The sequence below is a fragment of the Mauremys reevesii genome, linkage group 7 (assembly GCF_016161935.1).
Source record: "Mauremys reevesii isolate NIE-2019 linkage group 7, ASM1616193v1, whole genome shotgun sequence".
Lineage (NCBI taxonomy): Eukaryota > Metazoa > Chordata > Testudines > Geoemydidae > Mauremys > Mauremys reevesii.
The window spans coordinates 94,823,124-94,846,865 of record NC_052629.1 but is presented as its reverse complement, the minus strand read 5'-3'; the positions used below and the strand labels follow the sequence as shown (position 1 = coordinate 94,846,865).

At 49.8% G+C, this 23,742-nt stretch overlaps 1 protein-coding gene across 1 annotated transcript; it reads left to right on the top strand.

Annotated features, from left to right (window-relative positions):
- The first annotated feature begins 9,839 nt into the window (after positions 1-9,839).
- Positions 9,840-23,742, top strand: GPHA2 (glycoprotein hormone subunit alpha 2). The gene is made up of 4 exons (XM_039546524.1): positions 9,840-10,220; positions 21,168-21,279; positions 21,803-21,987; positions 22,632-23,742. Exons 1-4 carry the CDS (start codon positions 9,978-9,980, stop codon positions 22,731-22,733), a joined length of 642 nt encoding a protein of 213 aa, XP_039402458.1. The 5' UTR covers positions 9,840-9,977; the 3' UTR covers positions 22,734-23,742.

Genomic DNA, 23,742 nt, shown 5'->3' with positions numbered 1-23,742 from the left:
CCTAGACCCAGGTTCTGGGCCTCCCCTGTCTACCCAGCCAGCTCCAAACTGAAACTCCCTCCAGCCCCTTCTCTGGCCTTTGTCTCTTCCCCTGGGCAAGGAGGCCACTTCTTTTCTTTGTTCTCCAACACCTTCAGTTGGCACCTTGCAGGGGAGGGGCTCAGGCCATCAGTTGCCAGGAGACAGGGTGTTGGCCATTCTCTGTGAAGATGGCATCACACTGGCTCTTTAGGGCTCTGCAACAATCACACACCCTTATCCCACCACCTAGATACTTAAGAAATACATAGGGGAAACTGAGGCATCCACACAGTATTCAGAAAACATTAAGAACATTCCCACTTCATCACAGATGCACAGCTACACTAAGGCACTTATCTATGCCATGGCAGGAGTCCTAGACCGTTGGTCGAGTTACTTCTGAGATCACCATCTTTACTCTACAGCTCCGCTGCATCAACAATTTTCATTGGTTGTATGAGTGAGACTGCACAGATGCTGGATTACTTGGTTCAGCTACCACAATTCTTCAAGAACTACCCCCACCACAACCCCACGCACACAGCCCCAGCACATATGCTTCACTCACCACTGACACACCAAGACAAGCAGGGCCGGTGCAAGGATATTTTGCGCCTTAGGTGAAACTTCCACCTTGCCCCCTTCCCGCCCCCCCAGCTGCATCAACTGAAAACGAAAAAAAATGAAATTTTATTCCTATCAGTTCTTTTTCTTGTTCACTATTAAAAGTCAAGGATAGAGAATACATGTTACTTACTAACTATGAGTCACTATTTGAATTTCATCAACTGTTTGACGTAAACATTGATTAAAAGATCAAGATGACTTTCCTTAAAATTAAGCAATGTTGATTGTAATCGGAAATACACCCTTTTTAGTCATGTATACTTCCTTCCTTCATTCTTTCATATCAAAATTACTATATTGTATTCTACCTTTAGAATATCCAATTATTGTTATTAATAACATTTATACAATTAGAATGGCGGATATTCCGTCATACAACTGACAAAATCAATATGACAAATTTCAACAACCTACACACGCATATTCGCACACGATAAACATATACATTCAAATACTTAACATACACACACAATTGACACAAAGTATTAGCAAAATGATGCAGCAGCAATTGCCAGAGTCTTAGATCTGAAACAACTCAACAAAAATAGTTAGCCTCAGTCAACAACCTCCGAAAACTAGTAAACTTAGCATTATAAACAGCCTGTCAGAACGGGTAATGGCTGCGCACGATGAGAAAAACGACGTCATTGCCACTTTGTATGGTAGTGAAGCGGTACGCTTGTGCCCGCAACGCAGAGCTGGTGAAGGCTATAGCTGTAATGTGCGAGAGAAGAATGACAAGTTAAAATGCAAGTTCAACAACGTTTCTCTTTTCTGTATTCATTCATTTTCCAGCAATAGTGTAAAAAATTTTTTTTGGGCACCACTTTTTGCCACCCCAAATCTTGGTGCTCTAGGCCACCGCCTAGTTCGCCTAGTGGTTACACCGGCCCTGAAGACAAGCCTTCCAGGACTGCCGCTGTGAAACCTAGAACGTCTGTTGAGTCAGAACACAGCAAAGCAGCTCCAAGCCTGGCTGAGAGTGTTTTTTGCTTAGCATATCACTAGGTTCAGTCATCCCTTGGCCGTGGGAGAACTGGATGGGATGCTGGAACCCAAAGGTTCTGTGGCAGTTGAAGTGTGGCAGCTGATCAAAAAAGATGGGGAAAACAAACGGGGTTGTGCCAGGGGTGGCTCTAGGAATTTGGCCGCCCCAAGCAGGGCGGCACGCCGCAGGGGGGCGCGCTGCCAGTCGCCGGTCCCGCGGCTCCGGGGGACCTCTTGCAGACGTGCCTGCGGAGGGCGCACTGGTCCCGCGGCTCCGGTGGAGCATCCGCAGGCATGACTGCGGAAGGTCCGCCGGAGCCGCCTGCCGCCCTGCCAGCAAAATGCCGCCCCAAGCGTGCGCTTGGCGCGCTGGGGTCTGGAGCCGGCCCTGGGTTGTGCATCCGGTCAGGGGGCAGCTCCGTACGCAAACTTTGGAGAACATGTACAAACAGCAACATTGCTCGCTACCCCACAGTGGATAGAAACCAAGGGCTCCCAAAATACTACCTTCCTACATGGCTTTACTACTGCTGCTCTCTAATCCCTGTTCACAAATACAGGCCACTTTGTGCTGCATTAGCATGTTTGCTGCTGCGATGTTCAGTGAACTAGTAGACAGGCATACTGGGGAAAGCCTGCCAGCCACAGGTACTGAAATAATCTGATTCCAAGCCCTACAGAATTGGGCACAGTGCCCATATTTACTGGTATAGGGTGGCACCGTTACCCAGGCCACCCTAAGCTTTGGTCACGCACACAATGCCACAAAAGAAAGCTACTCTCACTAGCCACAGAGAGGCTAAAGGAAGGAGAACCCTAAGGAAAAATGCCACATGTACAACAGCATGGGCTTTTAGCTACTAGTTAGTACCACAGTAGCATGTAGGGACAAAAAGAAGATCAGGGCCCAACTAGGGTGTGTACATTAGTTGGGCTCAGATAGAGATCGGGGGCCCCATTATGGTGTGTGTATGATTAGTATTAGGGTAATACCTAGGAGCCCCAGCCAAGATCAGGACCCATGATAATACGTGCATTAGTAGTAGTACAGGTTTCAGAGTGGTAGCCGTGTTAGTCTGTATCAGCAAAAAGAACCAGGAGTACTTGTGGCACCGGAGACTAATTCCACTAATTACAGTAACATCTACTGAGCCCAATCTGCTTCAGAGCATAAACTCACCTCTACTAATGGGGGTCAGGTGGTCATTGTCCCTGAGGGCAGGTTATCCCCTAAATGAAGGGTTCCTTGCATCTTCCTGGCAAGCAGATAATGCTGGCCAGTGTCAGAGATAAGATACTAGGCTAGATGGGGCAACAGGTCTGTATCTCCTGCAGTGTGTCCAGCACCAGCTAAAGAGCATATCCAGGAGTGCCCTGTCTGGATGGAGCTTCCCAAGGGAAATTAACTAGAGCTAGTTAGGATCCAGAATCCCCCTTCTGAGGAAGGTTCTGACATTGCAAATGTTTCATTCTGAATCTAAAAGCTGAATTTTGGAAGTTTCCTGAGAAACAAAAGATTCCAACACATTTTGAGTCATTTTGTTTCACCAAGGTAAAACTGGGTCATTTCAACAACAAGAAGTGTTTCGTCGAAACTTTTATATAATAGTAAAATTCACTTTACTATTGGTTATAATTCTATATGTTCTATTTGTAATATACCATATGTATGTTCTATTTAATATTTTAACATAAAATCTAAAGAAAATGAATCAAAAGAAGTAAAAATAAAACACTTATGACACTGATGGAAATTTCTCACTTTGTTTCAATGTTAAAACAAAACTTTCTGGTTTTGACAATTTTTCTTCAAAAATGGAAAACTGGTTGGTTGAAAATTTTTCAACCAACTCCAAAAGTTACCCTCACCACTGAAATGCCAAGGGGAAATTCTGACACAGCCCACTAGCTTCTATCAATACCAACTCCTTTGTGCCTGAAATGCTGCCTTTTGTTTCATCCACTACCTTCAAACCACCCTAGGATGAGATCTCTGCCAACCCCATACCCCTCCCATACTTACCTGCTGCTGGGAGACTGTAGACCACAGAAAGCCATCATTGTACCCTATCCATTCACCGCCCAGATTTGATTTCAATTTCTGCTTCTCATGCGGCCAGTTTGCTTAAACAGAGAGAAATTTCCCCCCGATGTTTGCTGAGTTTCTGTGGGGCTGAGGCCTCCCTAGGTTCTTAGCTGGCCTGGTGGATTTATCCTAGTAGGGGATCACTGAGATCTGGGACCATACATCCTGAAGGGCAAGTAAAGTTAAATGGATGAAACTAGGTGTGACAGAGAGGCCTATTGGTGGTTCATTACTCTGTCAGCAACTCGTCAGGCCTGACATACACACTACACCCTGCACAAAGTTGTTATGCTGTAGACCCAAAAGGTGGTGTTGAGTCTGAACTTTTCATGAGTTTAAACTTAACCTTGATCTCTTGAATCTTCTTTAATCCTTCTCTCAACTGAGAACTAACCTCTGAACCCCCCCCCCACCTCCCCCCCTCATCTCCTCCTTTTTCTTTTTTTTCTCATTTTCATTTTAACCTGTTTTATCCTGTAGAATCTGATGATTTATGCATGATTATTATTGATAATTTATTCACTTTGTTTACTTCTGTGTATAAACATTGATGCTCACCTAATAAACTTGCCACACTTACTCGGCTTTTTTTTTTAAGAAATGGGTGTGTGTGTTGTTGATCATTTCATTTTGTGTCTCTGTCTGGTCTTTTTCAGGCCCCATACCAACTCCGCACAAACTCGGGTGCTGGAGAGGTGAGTAAGGACTTGCTTTTTACCTAACTGTGGCATGTAATATATAACTGGAAGGAACACTAATAACTCCCTGTAACTGTCCTCCCTGTCAGGGTCAGGGTGTCTCCTCTTGGTGGCATCAGGGAGTTGGTATGTGCAGTTGTCAGGTAGAATGGCTGATGGACAATCACCCAGATACCAGTTCAGGTCTCCAAAAAGGAGGAATGGACTCATCAGCTGGTAGCCCCCCCGCCCCCAGCCTCCTGGCTAGGGTACACGGCAGAGTCTAGGGCTCCAGTCCTGTGGGTGAAGCACTGCAATTGTCTACAGCCCTCTGCCTCCTAGCAGGGGCAAATTGTAACAACTAAACTGTCCATTGCTGGCCTAGTGTGCGGCCAGCCCTGAGCAGGGGGCTGGGGCTAAGGGGACCCAGCCCTGGGCCCTACCAGTGGCAGGCGATCCTGTTCCTGCCATTGGGTCAGTGGGGAAACGCTCGCTGCCTTACATCCCAGCAGCACAACCAGACCAAAGTCTTGTTTCCTGGGGCTACTTCCGACTAGTTCCTGCTGTTGCTGCTCTGTGACCATTGGGACCTGGTTCTGTCTCACAGTCAGGCGACCCTTCCACCAGGCTCTCCACCAGGGTCTTCCATCTCCTGGAGCCATGGGTTGCCTTTTCTTCCCTGCTGCCAGCCACAGGCTCAGCTGAGGGCTCTGCTCCCTGGGAGGGACGTATGCCTTCTTCCCTGATCCAGCCATAACTGAGCGAGTGCAGGGCCCTATTCTTATAATTCCTGTCCACCCCCACACTTCCTGCAAGGGAGGTGGGCATGGCAAGGTTGGCAACACCCACCAGAAAGCATTAACTCCCTCTGTGCTGGAGGGAGGCCACTCTGCCTCACTACACTCCCTGATCATTAATATTCTTGTGTGATGTATGTACAGGTGGGTACAAGGAGTTATGGATATGTGCTAGAATTATGTTCTTAAAATGTGTTTGGCAAGCACGGCATAAGCCCCGTCTGCCTTGGACAATGGGATGTGTATTTGCTTGTCTGACAAGCCTGGTCATCAGGCAGAGACAGTGAAGATGTATTTACATAAGCAGTAAACAAAGCCATCAAGCTAACAGGAGAAGGAGGTACCAACTTGTAGCAATAAATGAAGCCAAGTCCGTCAGTCTGTTCCAGTGGGCCGAGCGGTTTCGTTTTCTCTTTATTTTTATTTAAATCATAAATACATAATCATCCTATTATTATGTACTCAAACTCAACAACTCGCTTCCTTCTCCTGATTGGTGCTTTATGCACTGCATGTTCCAGTGGTAAACACCTGGTCGGCGCTTAATCAGTGTGTCTCCTGACCGAGTGTGTGGGGGGGAACCACTTCAGCCGCTCTAAATTCGGGGGCGGTCTTCCTACCCCCTTAGTGCTTAAGAAGTGTAAAGTTCCTACACCAACTCATCTCTCACCAGCAGGGGAGGAATCAGAATGAAGTCTTCCCCAGAGTGCATGGCATTTCTTCCGATCAGGAGGAAAGGAACTTTATCTGAGAATACATTTTAACGGTTTACTGGGCTGTAAAGACAGGGGGTCTGAACCTCAAGTGCTAAGCAATTGAATCAACTGATTTTTATAAAATTACTGTATTATAAAAGCGTATTGAGTATGTTGGATTGAGATTTACTTACTTAGCAGATGGGCTTAACAAATATTTATTAAGGCAAAACACCCGGCAAGCAGTGATCAATTACACACAAGGGGAAGCTTATCAGGACAATCTTATTACAGTTGTTGTTAGCACCTGACAATACAGCTTCAACCTCCCTTTGTTACACAAACTTATTTATAACTTGGTTATTTTTTATACATATGCATTAGTTTAGTTTGATATTAACTTTCTTCCCCTGGTTTAAATTGTTGGTTTAAACATTTTTTCTAACTTTTTATTTCCTTCTTTTTTTTTTACAAACATGATTGCTTTGCATTTTTTAAAACAGGTGCGCACCACTAAACATAATTACTTTACAATTTGTTACACATTCATAATTCTACTTTTGCTTACTCTGTTAAACGTTATTAACACACACTTCAAATTCACAGCAGGCTTTTGTTGGGCCAAAATATGCCTTTGCTTCCAACAGAGTAAGGTCGTTTGTGAAAGCCTGTGACACGCTGGTGATTAATGTCATTCTGCATTAACACACTAAGGAATTACGGATGGTCACTGATATTATACTTTAAAATCTGTGACCAAACACGGGGAGAAACAGGTTCTGTGCCAGACAGAAGGGAAGGCAGCAATTTACTCTTCCCAATATAAAGGAAGCAGTGTGGAATCCCAACAACAGGAGCCCCATTTACATACAAATCAGCAAGGGGATGGGAAGCCCGCAGAAAGGGAAGAACAGCAAGAAACCTTCTGGCTCTTGAAATCCAGACAATGAACTTTGGGAGGATATTGGGGGGCACAAAAAGACATTTGACTTGAATCTTTCAAATAATGGACAAGGGGCCAGAGTTCTTGAAATCCCAGAACATTGGATCCTTCAATCAGGCGGGTGGAAGTCTCTGGGAACTGAGTATAGGTGAGAAACCTGTTTAGGCAAAAACTGAACCTTGCTGAAGTTAAGTTTTAGTCTTAGAAGTGTATTTGTACTTCTGTTTGCTTGTAACCATTTTGGTCGCCCATCCTGACACTTGGTATCGCTTAAACCCATGACTGTTTAATAACCTTGTTTTAATTTTACTCTAAATCAATTGGGTGTTGGATTGAAATGAGCATATGTCAAACCCCAGTTATATTAAAGAGACAACAGCCTGCAGCTCATTAAAGGAGCAACATACATAAGTTGTGTGTGTGTTCCAGGAGAGGGCTGGACGGAGACAGTTTAGGGGAAATTCGGGTCTAGGGGCGTGTGTGTGTTGGGGCCACTCTGCAAACAGTAACTGGGCAGTGGGAGCCAGGGTGTGACCTAGATGCTTGTAAGGCTGGCTGTTGGGGTCCGGCTTATGAGCCACAGCAGCACAGCATTTAAGGCACTCAGAGTTGCAGGGCTGGCAGTGACAAAACCCCTCCCTGGCCTGGTTTGAACCCCAGAATGTCACACTAGGGTCTGTCTTATTAGGGTTCCAGTCCCAGCTCGAGGAAAGGGGGGAAATCTGATGGTTTGAGCAGGAGGTGAGCTCGGAGTCAAGACTCCTGCATTCCATACCCAGCCCTAAGAAGGAAGTGGAATCTAGTGAGTTAGAGCAGCAGGGGCTGGGAGTCTGGACACTTGGGTTTAACTCCAGCTTTGGGAGGGGAGCCAGGTCTGGTGGGTTGAGCAGCAGTTGCACATAGGCTAGCACCTAATTTGGCACATCCATTCTGAAAGGAAGTGTGGCCAATTAGATGAGACTAGGGTCTGCCATATTAAGGTATGTACAGCTAGGGGCATGTCTCCTAGCCTGGGTAAACAGAAACATGCTAGCTCTGTTTGAGTATAAACCCACCTGACCCCTGTGTCTGAACTGGGGTCGGTAGCTGTGCCACCACATCCATGCTGCTGTTTTTAGTGAGCTAGGGTGGCTATGTCTACTTGGGCTAGGCAGCTTGATCCCAGCTGCAGTATGGCCATCCCCTTAACGCTGGAGTTCTAGCCCCAGTGCTGCCTGAATTGACTCTGGAGGAAGATCCACAGGCTTGGTCATTAATCTGCTAGGGCCATTCCTATTTCTCAAGCTGCTTAAGCCAAGAAGCACCAGGAATTTGAGTGCCTCTGCTTTATTTTGTGGCCTGTAACTAATCAGTCTAGGGATTTGAAAGTGGGGACAGTGGCAAGAGACCTCTGCTGTCAAACATTCTGCAGAGGGAGCTAAATGTCTGACAGACAGGAGAGCTGTGTGGTATCCACTACACCTGTCCCACATTTTTACCTTGAACAGAGAAATCAAAGCATCCAGAGGCTGCAGTCAACATCATGCTAACAGGAAACAAAACCCTGGCAACAGGAAGTCTGACAACATAGCCCCCCTCCTCCTCTCTCGCCCCTTTCTGACGATCTTGGAATCTGAAGACATCTTGAGAGGGTTTGTGAGGAACACGACAGCTTGGCAGGAGACCCTGAGCAAGGCTGGGTTGAGAGGAAGAAGGGTGGTTAATGCACTGACCCAGGAGATATGGGTTTAATTCCCATCTCCTGCCCTGTTTGACTTGTGGGCAAGTCACTTCTATCTTTATGGCTTGTGGATCCCTTCCAATAAAGTGAGAACCATCTTTCTTTGCCTATTTAGAGTGTGAGCTCATCAGGGCAGGGGCTCTCTCTCACGGTGTCTGTGCAATGCCCAGCACCGTGGGAGGCCCCCAATCTGGGTCAAGTAATACAGATATTATTATATCAGATGACATAGGAGGGCTACCTGTGCTGGCCACTTACCACCCCCTGTATCACACAACACCAGGTTCTACTGTCTTGCAGCCAGGACCAGGCAAGGTTCATTTGCACCAAAGGCAGGAATCAAAACAGCCCACAAGTCTGGAACTTTGTTGCCCTTAGAATTCCTCTTGCTGCAAGGAAGATGCTGCTGAGCACCATTCATCAGCCTCCTGAGATCAGTATCAAATGCTTGATTGCCATCCAGAGCAAGGGAGGGAAGGCTTTGCTTGGCCCAGGATAAGGGTGGGGAAGGCCAAATGTTTTCACCATGGCACCTGAGCTGAGCCCAGCTAGTAAGTTATTGGGGCTGGAGACTAACACTAGATCTGTAGGCAGCAACAGCTGTGATGCAGCCATAAGCCATGTGAGGCTGGAGAAGCAGCCATTGAGGAGAGCAGCTGGTTAGACCAGAGGGCAGGAAACCTTTTGATATAAGGAGGCCCTGAAACTTATGGCCTGAAGGGAAGGGAGGGACAGACACTCAGCTGGGATCCACCCATTGTATTAATCCACCCTGGTGCTGACTGCATGGCCCCTGCCCCAAGTGCTAGCAGGGGCCCAGAGCTCAGATGTGAAGCCTCTCTGTGAGCCCAGGAGGTGGCTGGGATCTTGCTGAGTTGCAGGAGTGGTACACAGGCCCATGGAAATCTGCCCTTATGTGTCATGGGGAACTGTGAGGGGCAAAGGGAATTGTTCCTCACTGTGGCAACACACATCCCACAATGGCTGCTGGGCTGGGGGTGGGACACCAGAAGAGGAGAAAGTCCCCCATTCTCAGGTCCACGAGTGGAAGGTGGGGCAGCTCCCTCTGCCTGTCCCAGAGCTGGGGGATGCTGGGAGCAGGCAGTGTTGATCTGGGGCATGACCCTGGCTGGTCCCCAGCATGCGCCTCTCCCTGCTCCAGAGCCCCAGCATGGAGCTTGGGGGGGCAGGACCCTCCCTCCTTGTCCCTCTGCCTAGGCAGCACTGGGTCCAGCCCCGACATGCTGATCCAGGCCAAAGCGCTATTGACTCACGGGGCAGGGGCTGTACGAGGCCTGGGGCCCTATGTAACCAAGCCCCACGCAAGGGGGGTTTGTGATGTCACTGGCCCCCTGGGATGGCTGAGCCCCCTGCCAGGGCACTCTGCGGCACTCTGGCAGCATGTGGGCAGGCCTGAGCTGAGCATGGCCCACAGCAGCTGGCTCCTGTGGCTCTTCCTACGCTGCGTGGCAGGGCAGGCCACGCCAGGGGAGCAGAGGGAGCCCGTAGCTGAGGCTCTGGGCTACGGGAGGACACAGCCTAGGCCCAATCTGCAGGACCAGCTCGTGGCACTGGGGCAGAGGGCTGTGCTGTGGCTGGTGAGCACTGTGGGGCTGTATGGCCTGACCAGCCTGCTGGACGACTTTCCTGACAAGCAGAAGAATGAGGTGAGGGCCCAACAGGCAGGCTTAGCTCAGTCCCATCCAGCATTGGCATGTCTAGAGGCCCCATCAGAGGTCTGGCCCCATTATGGTGTGCACATTATTAGTAATACTATGGCACAGCCTGGGAGACCCAACCACTATCTTGCCCTGTTATGATATGTGTATTATTAGTAGTATTACTTCACATCTTGTCTTAGATTGTAAGTCTTTTGGGGCCTTGTGTCACGGAGTCCCCGGGCGATGCTCTGGAACTGCTCCCCAAAAAGCCAGTCAGGACTTCGGAGAGCCTCCTCTCCTTTGGAGCAGACTGTCTTCAGGGCAAGAAGCTCACATGGCTTCACTTTCCTGGGTCTGACCTTGGAGCATTCAGCATATGCCCCTCCGTGCGCTTCCCACAGCGAGTCCGTCCAGGCAAGGTCCTGGGGAAGCCAGAGGGTCCTGCACCCCCCCACACACTTCGCAGTCAGACGTGACTCTTAGCCAGCCAGTAAAACAGAGGTTTATTAGATGACAGGAACACGGTCTAAAACAGAGCTTGTAGGTACAGAGAACGGGACCCCTCAGCCGGCTCCATTCTGGGGCCCAGCGAGCCAGACAACCCCGTCTGCCCTCACTACCCATCCCCAGCCAACTCCAAACTGAAACCCCCTCCAGCCCCTCCTTTCTGGCCTTTGTCTCTTTCCCGGGCCAGGAGGTCACCTGATCTCTTTGTTCTCCCACACCTTTAGCATCTGCTTGCAGGGGGGGAAGGGTCCGAGCCATTAGTTGCCAGGAGACAGAGTGTCGGCCAGAAACTGAGCCACCCACAGAGTATTCAGAGGAAACATTAAGAACATTCCCACTTTGTCACATCTTGCACTATGGGGGCCTGGCTGGGCTCCTAGGCAATACAACAATACATACAAGAAGTAGTAATCTAGGGATGGGAATAATAGATACTAAGGAAATATCTTCCCACCTATAATGCACTATTACCCTGTGGAACTCATTGCCACAAGATACTGTTGAGGCAGTTTCAGAGTTCCTAAAAAGGATCGAATACTTATAGGGATAAGGCCAATGTACTGAGTTATAACAGTAAGAACTGAATACAATAAAATAAGGGTTTAAAAGGGGTTGGAGCCCCCTGCTTTAAGGCATAATCAACGTCTCACAAGGTAGGAGGTAAAAGACTAGATTTTAAGGCTAGAAGGGTCCATTGGATCTAGTCTGATCTCCTGTATAACACAGGCCAGAGAATTTCACCCAGTTACCTCTGTATTGAGCCCAATCCTTGATAAAGTTCTCCCTTTTAAGCCTTATCTGAAACATCAGTGTTTCCAAAAGTCATCAGATTTAATAATAATTCCTAGCTCTTCTATAGTGCTTTTCATCAGCAGATCTCAGTGTTTTACAAAGGAGGTCAGTATCACTATCCCCATTTTACTGATGGGGAAACTGAGGCACAGGGGGCCGTGACTTGCACGGGATCACCCAGCAGGCCAGAGGTTGAGCCAGGAATAGAAGCCAGTTCTCCCAGGTCCCAGACCAGTGCTCAAGCCACGAGGCTGCACTGAAAAAGAAGCATTGGGGATTTTTTATTTGCCTTCTTGGTTTACTAGCTTCATGTGTTATGGGTTTGCTCTGCAGTGATGACAGCTAGAAACTTGCTCTTTAAAAAACAAAACAAACGAAAGCTGCAATTCTCAGCGGCACACACACACTGGGGCTTGACGGAAAAACAGGAAATCTTGTAAGAGTAAAATTGCAACCATTGGCATCCCTGCAAAGTAACTTTCTCACCAGTAGAGGGAGCTCCTGGGCTCACACTAATGCTGCCTGTTTCACTGCAGGACGATGGCTCTCCAGGCTACTGTAACCCTCCCCACCGGGGCTCCTCCCTTGACTTGTCTCTGAAATGCCTGGATCAAGCAGAGCAGGACTTGGTGAAGCTGCTGGTTGAGCTGTGGAGGTGCAGAGATGCTCTGGGCTGGCTCCCAGAGGGGAGACATGGGAAGAAGCTCTGGGACGGCTACCCCAGCAAGAGAGAGGTGGTGATCTATGAAATGGCGGAGTGCTCCGACTAGGCAGAGCCTGGATCCACCCGGGCCGAGAGCGCTGCAGGAATAAAGGGTTCCAGAAGTATAGTCTCCCCCCTAACTCTCACTCTTCATTTAGAGCCAAGGGACAGTACAAAGATAAGATATCAACCTAGGGAAATGCACTAACCTCTGGAGTGTACATCTTCCCAGAGGTGGGACTAGAACCCAGCAGTCCTGCCTGCCAGCCAGCTCTGCACTACCCCCTAGAGAGACCCCACTCTCCTCCTAGAGCTGGGACTGGAACCCAGGGGTCCTGACTCCCACACCTCTGTACTATCTACTGTCCTTTCCAAAGCTAGGAAATAGAACCCAAGAGTCCTGGTTCCCAGCCCTGCCGGTTCCCAGCCCTGCCTGTCCCCTCCCCCAAGCTCTGGGTGGTCAGTGCCCTTTAGGGGTTACAGCAGCTAGGCAGGGTGCCCGAACTTCTCGGTTCCAGTCCCAGCTCTGGGAAGCAGAGTTCTATACTGGTTAGAGCAGGTGGGGCTGGGAGCCATACCCCAGGGGCCATCACAACTAAATCTCTGATTTGGAGTCTTAGCTGTGGCCCGCCAGAAACTAATGAGGAGAGGGGATCTCAGATGGGGGTGACTCCAGGGCAGGGCTGAGCCATCACGAATGATGCTTTCTCTCCTCCCCAGCCTAATCAAGGCTAAATCCTGCTGCAATTTCCAATGGTCTCTGCATTTGCATTGGGCGAAGCCACTCCAGATTGACAGCAGAAGCAGAATCTGTGCCAGGCCCTGGAGAATTCACTAGCACTTAATGCTAGCTGGGTAGGGCAGGGGCCTGTGACTTATCAGCACCATAGAGCCCCACTCCTGGCGTGTGGAGGAGCCAAGGGGCCACTGCACAGGCTTTCTGGAGCCCTAAGGCATTTGAGCTACAACCTCCAAGCCAGTGCCTTAGTCATGAGACCAGCCTTACGTGAGGTCCTCTCTGACCTTAGGCCCAAAGCACTTTTCACATTGAGGGTAGGGGGCTGTATTTCCAGAGCACCTGACACCTCTCCAGCGCATCAGAGCTTGACTCTATTGACTTGCGCCTGAATCCCACCAGGTGAGAGGAGAACTTGGCCTGGTAGGGCATCCACCAGCCACTGTACTTAGCAGTGAGTCAGTGGCAAGGTTAGGAATAGAACCCAGGAGTCCTGACTCCCTCCCACTTCCCCCTGCTCTAGCCACTAAACCACACCCCCTTTCCAGAAACAGGAACAGACCCAGGAGTCCTGGCTGCCTGCCCCTACCCCTGCTCCCTTCTCTAGCCACCAGACACCCCCTTGTCCCACCCCCCTGTCAATGAGATCAGAATCCAGCCCGGCAGCTGTTTGGAGACAAGTCACCCTAGCTACAGCTTTTATGATGGAAAAATTAAGCCAGCCCCAAACTCTGACCAGTCCCTCACTGATTCTTTAATCTAAGCCCCCTGCTCAACATTTCTCAGTTAACTCATTTTCCTTCCCCCTACGTGCTCAGACAGATACTTGCAGGAACAAGACCTAGCTCGAAGGGCCTTTGTCTTTCAACACAGGCAGCTACTGAGCTAATGTCAGCTTCCTCCAGACTGTCATTGAGGCGAGGCGGCTGCCTGCCTGCTCATGTCCCCCCCCCCCCCCAACTCCTCCCTGCTCTGAGGGGGTCAGCAGTAGGGCACTTCCACATGGGAGCACCCCAGCAGCACAGCTGGCCCCACTGTATAACATCAGATGTGCTCTATTCTGATCTCAGCTCTTCCAGGATCATGCAGAATCGCCCAGTGGGGTCAGGGCTGGATTCTGATTTCAGCTCCTCCAAGGTCAATTTGGAGTCACTCCCAAATGCATCGGGGTCAGGGCCTGATTCTGATCTCAGTTACACTATGTACATTCATAGTCACCCTCACTGGCTTCAGTGGAGGCAGAGCAGATTCTGTCTTGGTATTAACCTGTTCTGCTGCTTACCCAGCAAATAAAAGGCAGCCTCACCCTCGATCCAAGCTTCCTCACTCCTTCCCTGGACTCTGGGGTGTTCCAATCCAGAACAGAATTTGGCTACTTGGACCTTTCTTTCCTGCAAACCACAATCCACTTCTCTTACTACAAACTTCCCAAGACCTCCCCTTTAAAAGCCACACCCCACAGATGCAACATAGAGCAATTGACCGAAAAAAGAGCACAGATGGGTCAGTTGTTAGGGCCCCACACCTGCATCATGAGTTGACCAGGGTTCAATTCCCTTGTTCTGTCTCCGGTTCCCTGTGTGATCTTGGGCAAACTAGCCTCTGTGCCTCAGTTTCCCCCTCTCTAGTGCCCTGCCTCACAGGGGTGTGTGGGGATAAATCCATTCAAGACCAGCAGGTGCCTAGACACTACAGCAGTGGTTCTCAAACTTGTGTACTGGTGACCCCTTTACACAGCAAGCCACTGAGTGTGACCCTCCCTTAAAGATATAAAAAAGTGTTTTTAATTTATAACACCATTATAAATGCTGGAGGCAAAGCGGGGTTTGGGGTGGAGACTGACAGCTCATGACCCCCCCCCCTGTAATAACCTCATGACCCCCTGAGGGGTCCCGACCCCCACTTTGGGAACTCCTGCACTACAGTGATCGGGGGAGTGTGCAGATGAGTACATAGGAGAGACAAAAAAGCGGAGGGATATTGACGTGTGCTTGGCTCCTTGAATGGACTAAAGATGAGCGGGCAGTTGGTATTTCCACAGGCTGAGAGTAATACAGAAATAGCCCCATTAAATATGTATTGTAACGACTCTTTTTGCATGATCATTTCCCATAAGTTTGATGAGGCCCTGGGACTGGTGCATGCACACGCACGCATCTATGGCTTTGCTTAGAGAACGAATTGTAAGCTCAGGGATGCTAAAGACGGCTTGATGCAGGATACAGTTACTTTTCTGCAGCGATCTTGTGCTTTCTTCCCTGGGACCAAGGGCCAAATCCTGATCTCTGCCAAAGTAGAATCTGGCCAGTGCCAGATGTGACCCACACTGCACTTGGAAATAGCTGACGGAGGAGCTGCTTACTGCACTGCAAACCAGCTGGCAAGGGCGAGATTTTTCCAAAGAGCCCAGGGCAAGGTTTCTGAGGGCTCAGCAGCCACAACTGGGCTTGTAGCAAAGCAAACTTCTGGAAATCAGGCCCAATTGGGGGTCCTGAGCCCTTGGGAAACACAAGCAAAGAACAGCTCAAAGTGAGGAGCTGTTTACAGGCCAGAACGGCAAGGCAGAACTCTGGTGTCAGAGGTGTCTCATCTGAAATCCGACATGAAGCCACAGCCCTTGTTGGCTTCAGAGATCCCGTGGCACTTCCCCCAGCCAGGGCATGAACCTTGGCAGCCCAGCCCAGCCCAGCTCCAGTGTTTTGCCTCCTTACCTAACCCTTCGTTGTTTCAAAATCCTTAATTTCCTCCCCTAAACTCTTGCCTGTCAAACTGCCCTGCCCAGAGACGGGTGGATTGAGCTGAAACGCACGAGCAGAAGTGCTGCTAGCCGATGATCTCCTCACAAAGATCCCAGCTCAGTCACGCCAGCTTTTCAAAGCTCCTCTTTATCCAGGGAAGTCTGACAGCTCAGCCCTTCTGGCCAAATTCCACTTTCTTTACGCAGCATTAAGCTTTCTGAGCCAACCTTCCATTTAGAAAAAGCTTGGCCCCAAGACTCAATCCAACAATGGCAGGTTTATATATTGAACTTAATCCAATGCCTAAAATATGTCTGGGTGATATAAATAGTTGCTGGTAAAGAACTGGAGCTTTCTCCCTGCTCTCTTCCAACATGTTAAGTCACAATCCCCTTTAGTTTAATTCAACTCTCCTGGAATTAAAGATTTAATTGGCTTGGAGGGGAGAGGTGTTAAGAGCCCTCAGTGCTTTAGGGCTGTGCCGGGCTCTGCTAATCGAGTTAGTGTCTGGTTTAGTGACCCCACCAGTATAGAGGCCAGGGGGAATCACATTTTCCAAAGACACTTATGCCCCATTTTCAAAATGACTCCTCAGAGCCCAAGTCACTTTTGAAAATGGGGCACAGGCAGTTTGGAAAATTTGATCTTTAAGATTTTAAAAGTCAGGATCTTAAATCCCTAAACCCCTAGATAAAGACAGGCCAGTGCTATTCTTACAGCAGGAAGGATGGTCTTATAGCTAAGGGGCTGGACTAAGCCACAGGTGGGCTGGGTTTGATTCTTGTCTCTGCCGCTGACTCCTTAGGCAGGTCACTTCCATGCTCTATGCCTCATTTTTCACCTAAAAAGCAAGGCTAATTCGCCTTCTTTTATCTATGTAGACTGTGACCTCTTTGGGGCAGGGACGGTCTCTCACTGGCTGCCTACCTGGCACAAGGAAAGGCCTGATCTTGGGCAGGGGTGTGTACGGCACCCAGCACAATGGGGCCCCCCCCAGTCTCGGTCAGGGTCTGTGCAGTGTCTGGCCCAAGTGGAGGTCCTGATCCTGGCCAGGGCCTCTAACAATCTTGCCCTACCATGAATAGCAAATAAAAACCCCAAACAAAACCACCCACGTTGTTGTTTTGGTTTGAAAAAGAATCTTTAAAACAAATCCTCTCCCCCCGAGATCTCCCCCTCCCACATTGGTCAACTTCAGCCATTTCCAGCCTGGGTTCAATTGCCTGTCATCCCCACAGCTGGATTGAACCTCCTCCAGAGGAGACATGGGGATCCCTTTGTTCTAGAGTAGCAGCTTTGTTCGTTTGGGAAGGATCCCTCCTCCCTCTCCCTGCCCGGGTGGCAGGTTTTCATTCAGCTTTCAGAAGCAAGATCAAACCTGTCAGTAAAGATTAGGCAAAGGCAGCCGTTTTCCTAGATGATAAGGCCAGAAGGGACCACTGGGATCATCTGGTCTGACCTCCTGTAGAGCACAGGCCACAAGATATCCCTGCATTAACTCCTGTGTGAACCAGAGCAGACCTGCTAGAAATACCGACAATTTTTAAATCAAGATTGGATGGGATGGAGAATCCACAACCCTTCCTTTGGGAGGTGGTGAATTCCCCCTCACTGTTAAACATTTGTGCCCTGCTTCCAGTCTGAATTTGCCTAGTTTTATCCCAGCCACTTGATCTTGCTACACCGTCGTCGGTTGGAATCCATTGCTCTGAGAACTGACTCACCATTTCGCCTTGGGCTAGTCACTTCCCCAGCTTTGCGCCTCAGTTTCCCCATCATTAATGTGACCCACCCCAGAGCAGAGCCAGAAAGGTTAATTCTTGTTTCTAGGGTACTAAAGGAGGAAGTGACGTCCCCCAAGGGCTGCAGCAGAGCCAGGAATAAACCCAGGTGGCCCGAGTTCCAGCCCAGCACACTAGCCATTGTACAACACTGTCTCCTTGCCCATGCTTTTCCTGGAAGGTGCCGGGGTCTCTGCAGAGCTGGCACCATCCCATATCCAGCAAGAGACAGCTCAGTGATGGATGGAGAAGAGCAGGGATTTTGAGGGTTAAGGTACGGGGCTGGGGCTCAGGAGATCTAGGTTCTGGCTCTGCCATAGATTCCCTGGGTGACCCTGAATCTCTCTGGGCCTCAGTTTCCCCACCTGGGACATAAGAATGATAATTCTTCTTTTATCTTATTTATTTAGATTATAATTATCCCTTTAATCACAGATGGGGAAACTGAGGCCCAAAGAGGGTTGGTCACCCACCCGAGGTCACCCAGTAAGTCTATCGCAGAGCTGGGTTCTAGGAGCCAGTGATTAATTAATACACCCAGGCACTCCGAGACGAGCCACTGGACGAGGACAAGCCATTGTTCTTCGCTGGGCTGCCAGTGGAGCCAGAGCTGTGACCTGGAGTGACCCTGCACCATTCTGGAGAAATTGTTATTAGCAAGAAATGGACACATTTTGCAAAGGCAACGCAATTATCTCCCTAATGCACCGGTAGTCGGATGCATGCCGGGGCGTCTGGCAGGGGACTTACTGTGCTCCTGAGCTGGAAGGCTGCCTGCAGGAAGACATCATTGTAGAAGCATAGTTTGCTTGGTCTGAGGGGGCGCTTGCCATTCACTAGTTCTTTGGATCACAGCATCTGGTACAGCAGATGAGTTGCAAGAGCCATGTCCTCAACACTCATTAAAAGTCCCCTGGCTCGGTGCTGTTAAATAGCTGCTGCAGCTCACTGGTGGGTGTATAAGCTCCCCCTCTCCGCTCCCCCCGAAGCAGATGCATCTCATTGGGAGGTAAAATGGGGTGTATACATAGTTTGCACTGTGCTCTGAGATCTGTCGGAATGGAAGACGCTGTCAAATATAAGATCCATCAGCTGCTACACTTGTGTGATATTGAATACCGAAATATGAAGCAATAAAGCACATTGTAGCCCTGCCTCTGGGGACATAGAGGGGTCGGACTTTGGGGACTGCATAGACCACGCCACTAAATCCATTTCAAACATGTCATTTCAGGAGGATGAAAACAAGACGTACAAATCTAGCAACACCCCTGTTGTCTCTAGACAGCATGCACAGCCATGCTGGCTAGAGCTCCAGGCCTTTCCTTCTACAAGGGCAGGCCTGGAGGTCATAGATAATCCCCATTGGCTGTTAGCAATATAGGGCTTATGACACACGCTTGAGTCTTTTCAATTCCATCCAGCAAAGGGCAGTGGCACTCTCTGTCATGCACATGCACATGCACGTGCACTCTCTACGCTAACAAACTATTTGTTGCGCTGCCCCCGAATTGATAGTTCTAAGGGGAAGGGAGTTAATTGTAACCACAAGTGGTCTATTTTTACCCAGCTCCAAAGCCCCTTTTAAGCCGGCACTGTGAAGGGCTTGGCCTAAGAAGCTGATGGAAGTTGATGGGGTGGGATCTCTGAAAAAGCAAGTGGCTCTGGAAATCCAGAGAGCAATTTATTTGTATTAGCTGGAGGGCTGGTGGGGGCGGGGCAGAGGGTGGAGATGGGAAAAGTAAGAGACCCGAAGGGGCAGGCTGAGGTGTGGAGATGCAAATACCTGAGCTAGATATAGCACCTGGGAGGGCTTGCAGCAGAATACCATGACTCGGGAGCTGCCCAACAGGACCCTGGTGCGAGAGAGCGGCTAACACCCTCTGCTGCGGACTTCCTGCCAGCCACACACAGATGGTAGGCTACACTCCTGGCTGGGGGGAATTGAAGGGGGCATAACAGCTGGGGTCTGAGCTGCACTGAAGGCAGAGCAGGTTCCCAGGTCCTTTCGGTCCTTGAGGCAGGAGGAGTTTGTAGGTGAAGAGAGAATAGTCATTAGAGGGAATAATCCCAGGCTCACATGCTTGCGCTAGCCAACTTGCCTCCCAGAGCTGGGACTAGACCCCATGATGCCCAGCCCACTGCTCTAACCACTAGACCCCTTTCCCAGAGTTAGTGGTAGAACCTAGGAGTCCTGATGCCCAGTCCCTGCATACTAGTCAATGCCCCTTTGATCACTGCTCTTTTGAGTCACAGGAGAAGTTGAGTTGAAAGAACTTGTTATAGCAAAAAGGAAAATCTCTTTTACTGTATTTGCTGTTCCAGTTTTACTCCAGGTAGAACTGTACAAGGCTGGAATGCCAGGAAGTGGGCACAAGCAAACGACATGTGCTTTGAAAGGAATAAACAGATTACTTGATGAGGGACTCTATCCTGGGAAGCTGCGGCTCTGAAAAAGATTTGGGGGGTGAAGAATCAGCTGAATGGGAGCTCCCAGTGTGATGCTGTGGCCAAAAGGGCTAATGTGATACTTGGATTCATAAAGTGGGGAATCTTGAATAGAAGTAGAGAGGTTAGTTTGTCTCTCTAATTGGCACTAGGTGGCCAGAACACCCTGTCCCGTTCTGGCGCCCACAGTTCACGAAGGATGTGGATAAAGTGCAGAGGGTTTAGAGAAGAGCCACAAGAAGGATTAAAGGATTAGAAAACCTGGGTGACAGTGAGAGATTCCAGGAGCTCAATCTATCTAGCTCAGGGGTAGGCAACCTATGGCACATGTGCCAAAGGCAGCACGTGAGCTGATTTTCAGTGGCACTCACACTGCCTGGGTTCTGGCCACTGGTCCGGGGGGCTCTGCATTTTATTTAATTTTAAATGAAGCTTCTTAAACGTTTTAAAAACCTTATTTACTTTACATACAACAATAGTTTAGTTATATATTATAGACTTATAGAAAGAGACCTTCTAAAAACGTTAAAATGTATGACTGGCACGCGAAACCTTAAATCAGAGTGAATAAATGAAGACTCGGCACACCGCTTCTGAAAGGTTGCCGACCCCGATCTAGCTTATCAAAGAGAAGGTGAAAGGGTGACCTGATCACAGTCTAGCAGTACCGACATGGGGAACAAATATTGAATAATGGGCTCCTGAGTCTAGAAGGGAAAGATTTGAAATAAGGCACACATTTTCATCAGTGAGGATAAGTAACTATTGGAACAACTTCTCCAGGTCAGTGGTGGATTTTCCATCATGGACCATTTTAAATCAAGGTTGGATGTTTTTCTAAGAGATCTGCTCTAGGAATGATTTTGGGAAGTTCTCTGGCCTGTGCTCTATAGGGGGTCAGGACAGATGATCACAATGGTCCCTTCTAGCCTTGGAATCTATGAATCTAAGTGTGTGGGGTGGGGGATAGGGACAGCCCAGACTCTGAAGCTTGGTCTATGGCCTTTGTCACAGCACATCCCAGTCTCTTTTGTTCCCAAAGGCTAGAGCCCTTCTACTCAAGAAGAATCCCCATTAGCAGTATAGGAGCTAGGACACACAGCTCAGAGGTTCAGATTCCAGCCAGCAGAGGGTGGCTGTGCACACTTGCACGCAGTGTACGCACTATTCTAATCAGAGCAGCCCCTTCGCTCCCCACTTCCTGCTGCCCTGGCTCTGTACCCTGAGCCTGTGCCATTCCCGTTGCAGAGCCCATACACCATGCCATCCTGCCATGCTGCCATCATCTCCCTGCTGCTGATCCTGACGGCTTCCCCATGCTGGAGCTACAAGGCCATCGGGCCTGGCTGTCATCTGCACCGTAAGGACAGAGGAGGGGGGAAATGGAGCAGTGCCAGGGCTGAACATAGCACCGGGGAGCCAGGATCTCCCTAACTCTGGGTCTGATGCTGACCCCCTCTCTGGGGACTCATGAAATTGCTGCATTTTACAGTCTGGGAAACTGACGCACAGCAAGGGGAAGTGACTTGGCCCTGAGGTCAAGCATAGTCCGTGACAGAACCAGGAATAGAGCCCAGGAGTCTTGGCTCCTAGCCCCTCTGCTCTAACCACTATAGCTCCCTGCCCCCCCACAGTTGACTTTTGCACCCCTGTACTTTACAGGGATGCTCATGGCTGTAAATCCACTTGAGTGTTCAGTGCAGGGGATGGGTCTTCTGGATCCTAAAGTTGCCAGTTCAAATCCCAAGCAAGTAGGGTCCTGCCCGCTCTGTGGCCCTGGTGTGGAATGAGTTAGTTGGCTCTCAGCCCAGCCCCTAGCTCATCAGCACAGAGGTTGAGGGCTGGCTGGGCCATGAAGACTGAACTCCCCCTTCTCCCCACAGCATTTGATGTAACCATCAAGAGCGACCGCCGTGGGACCTGCCGTGGGTCCCATGTGGTCCAGGCCTGTGTGGGCTACTGCGAATCCAGCGCCTTCCCCTCCAAGTACTCCGTCCTGCTGGCCAGCAGCTTCAAACACAATGTCACCTCTGTGTCCCAGTGCTGCACCATCAGCAAGATGCAGAAGGTGAGTGGGGCTGGGGGATATGCCCCAGATCCTGCCCCACAATGTGGGCTCAGGCCTGGTATGAGTCTTCCCACAAACTCAGCCAGACTGGGGCACATGGGACTCCTGGGTGCATGCAAGAGCTGGGATGATCGCTAGAAGCAAGAGAGAGGGGGATCCTTTAGCAGACACACAGGTATTGAGGAATCCAGTAGCTCCCCAATGATTCCCCAGGTCTCAGAGACAGCAGCTGGGATCGAAGCACATAGGGGAAAGCTGGATGGACACAGCAGGGCCGAATCTCAGCTACTTTGAGGATTTGGTGCACGCTACAGCCACATGACACGAGTGATGTGACTGGCACAGGTGCAGCGCACCCTGGTCCGGCACAGCGCTCACAAGAGGGGATCTTCAGCGCTGACTGGAATCTCAGGGCTACTCTGTGGCCCTTTCAGAATCCATCCCTGCCAGCCAGCGTGGAGTTAAAAGGGCTCTGCTCCTAGGAAGGGGCATGGCCAGAATGCACCATTCTCTGGCTATACTCTGCCCCCAAGGGATCATGGGAAGTGGCACCTGCTCTAACTTGCACCAGGGCCTGGAATTCAGGGAGGGCATAGGAGGTTGGTGCCAGTCCCTCTCTCACCCTCCCATCCCCCCCGCCACAGATCAAAGTCCGCCTGCATTGCGGGGCCATCCGCCACGAAGAGATAGAGATCTTCACCGCCAAGAGCTGCCAGTGCGACATGTGCCGTCTCTCCCGATACTGACTGGGCCGGGGAAGCCCTCTCCTGCGACACCCACAGACTGGGCTTGTCTAGAACTGTGCATATTAACGTGTCAGCAGGGGCTACTGCCGTCCATACCAAGCTTGCTTTGCCACCACCAAGGGGCACCACAGCTGCTCCCAGCTTTACCAAGAGCTTCAATTTGCCAGAGTGCTGCTGCTGTAGGTTTGTCTTTGCAAACAGATACCATTAGCAGACAGCCCCCAGCTGGATAAACCACAGAGCCAGGCTCCCCAACCCAAGCAGGGCTGTAAATGGGGTGCTGCCTGTCAGAAAAATTCATAGGCTTTCCCCTCTGCTGTGCTGCCAAGAAGCCAATACCTGATCTCAGGTTAATGTACCTGGCTAGAGCATAAAATATGTTCCTTCCTGACCCCTAGAGAAGAGCTCAGCTCATGCCTTGGACCCTGAGAGTTGATTGTCACTCTCAGGAAAGGTCCCTGCAAGGACATGCCTGAATCCTGACCCCATAACAAAGGGAACCCTTTAAGGCCCCTTTATTTACCAAGCAGAGCATCCTAGTACTGAACTGACCTAGGCCTCCTAGGGAGTCTATGGAAGGAAAGTACATCCCCATTGCTCATTTTTATATGGGAGTGCCAGAGGCAGCGCTAGAGACATAGCTCCACCCTGCACACATCTCACCTCACCCACACCAGCTGGAGCTGGAATAGCTACCAGAGGCTGTAGTGGGGTAGCCAGAGGGCTGTGTTTTATACGCAGGCGATATGGGATCTAGTTGTTCTGACCTGCTGTGTGACCATGCACACGTTCTTTCTTCTTACTGTGCTTGGGTTTCTTCTCCCATCATTTGCCTATTTAGATTGTGAGCTCTTTAAGGCCAGAACGCTCTTTCACTGTGTCTGTGCACTACGTGGCCTGTTGGGGGCCCTGATCTTGGTCAAGGTCTCTAGCTGTGACTCTAATATGAATAATAATACTATACTGGGGCTAAGGCTACCTGTGCTTCCACTCTCTCACTGAGTGCTAC

Coding starts and splice junctions, on each gene's coding strand:
- GPHA2 (XM_039546524.1), top strand. CDS start 9,978: ATGGCCCACAGCAGCTGGCTCCTGTGGCTCTTCCTACGCTGCGTGGCA. Junction 10,221..21,167: donor CTGACAAGCAGAAGAATGAG/GTGAGGGCCCAA, acceptor TTCCCGTTGCAG/AGCCCATACACCATGCCATC. Junction 21,280..21,802: donor GCCTGGCTGTCATCTGCACC/GTAAGGACAGAG, acceptor TTCTCCCCACAG/CATTTGATGTAACCATCAAG.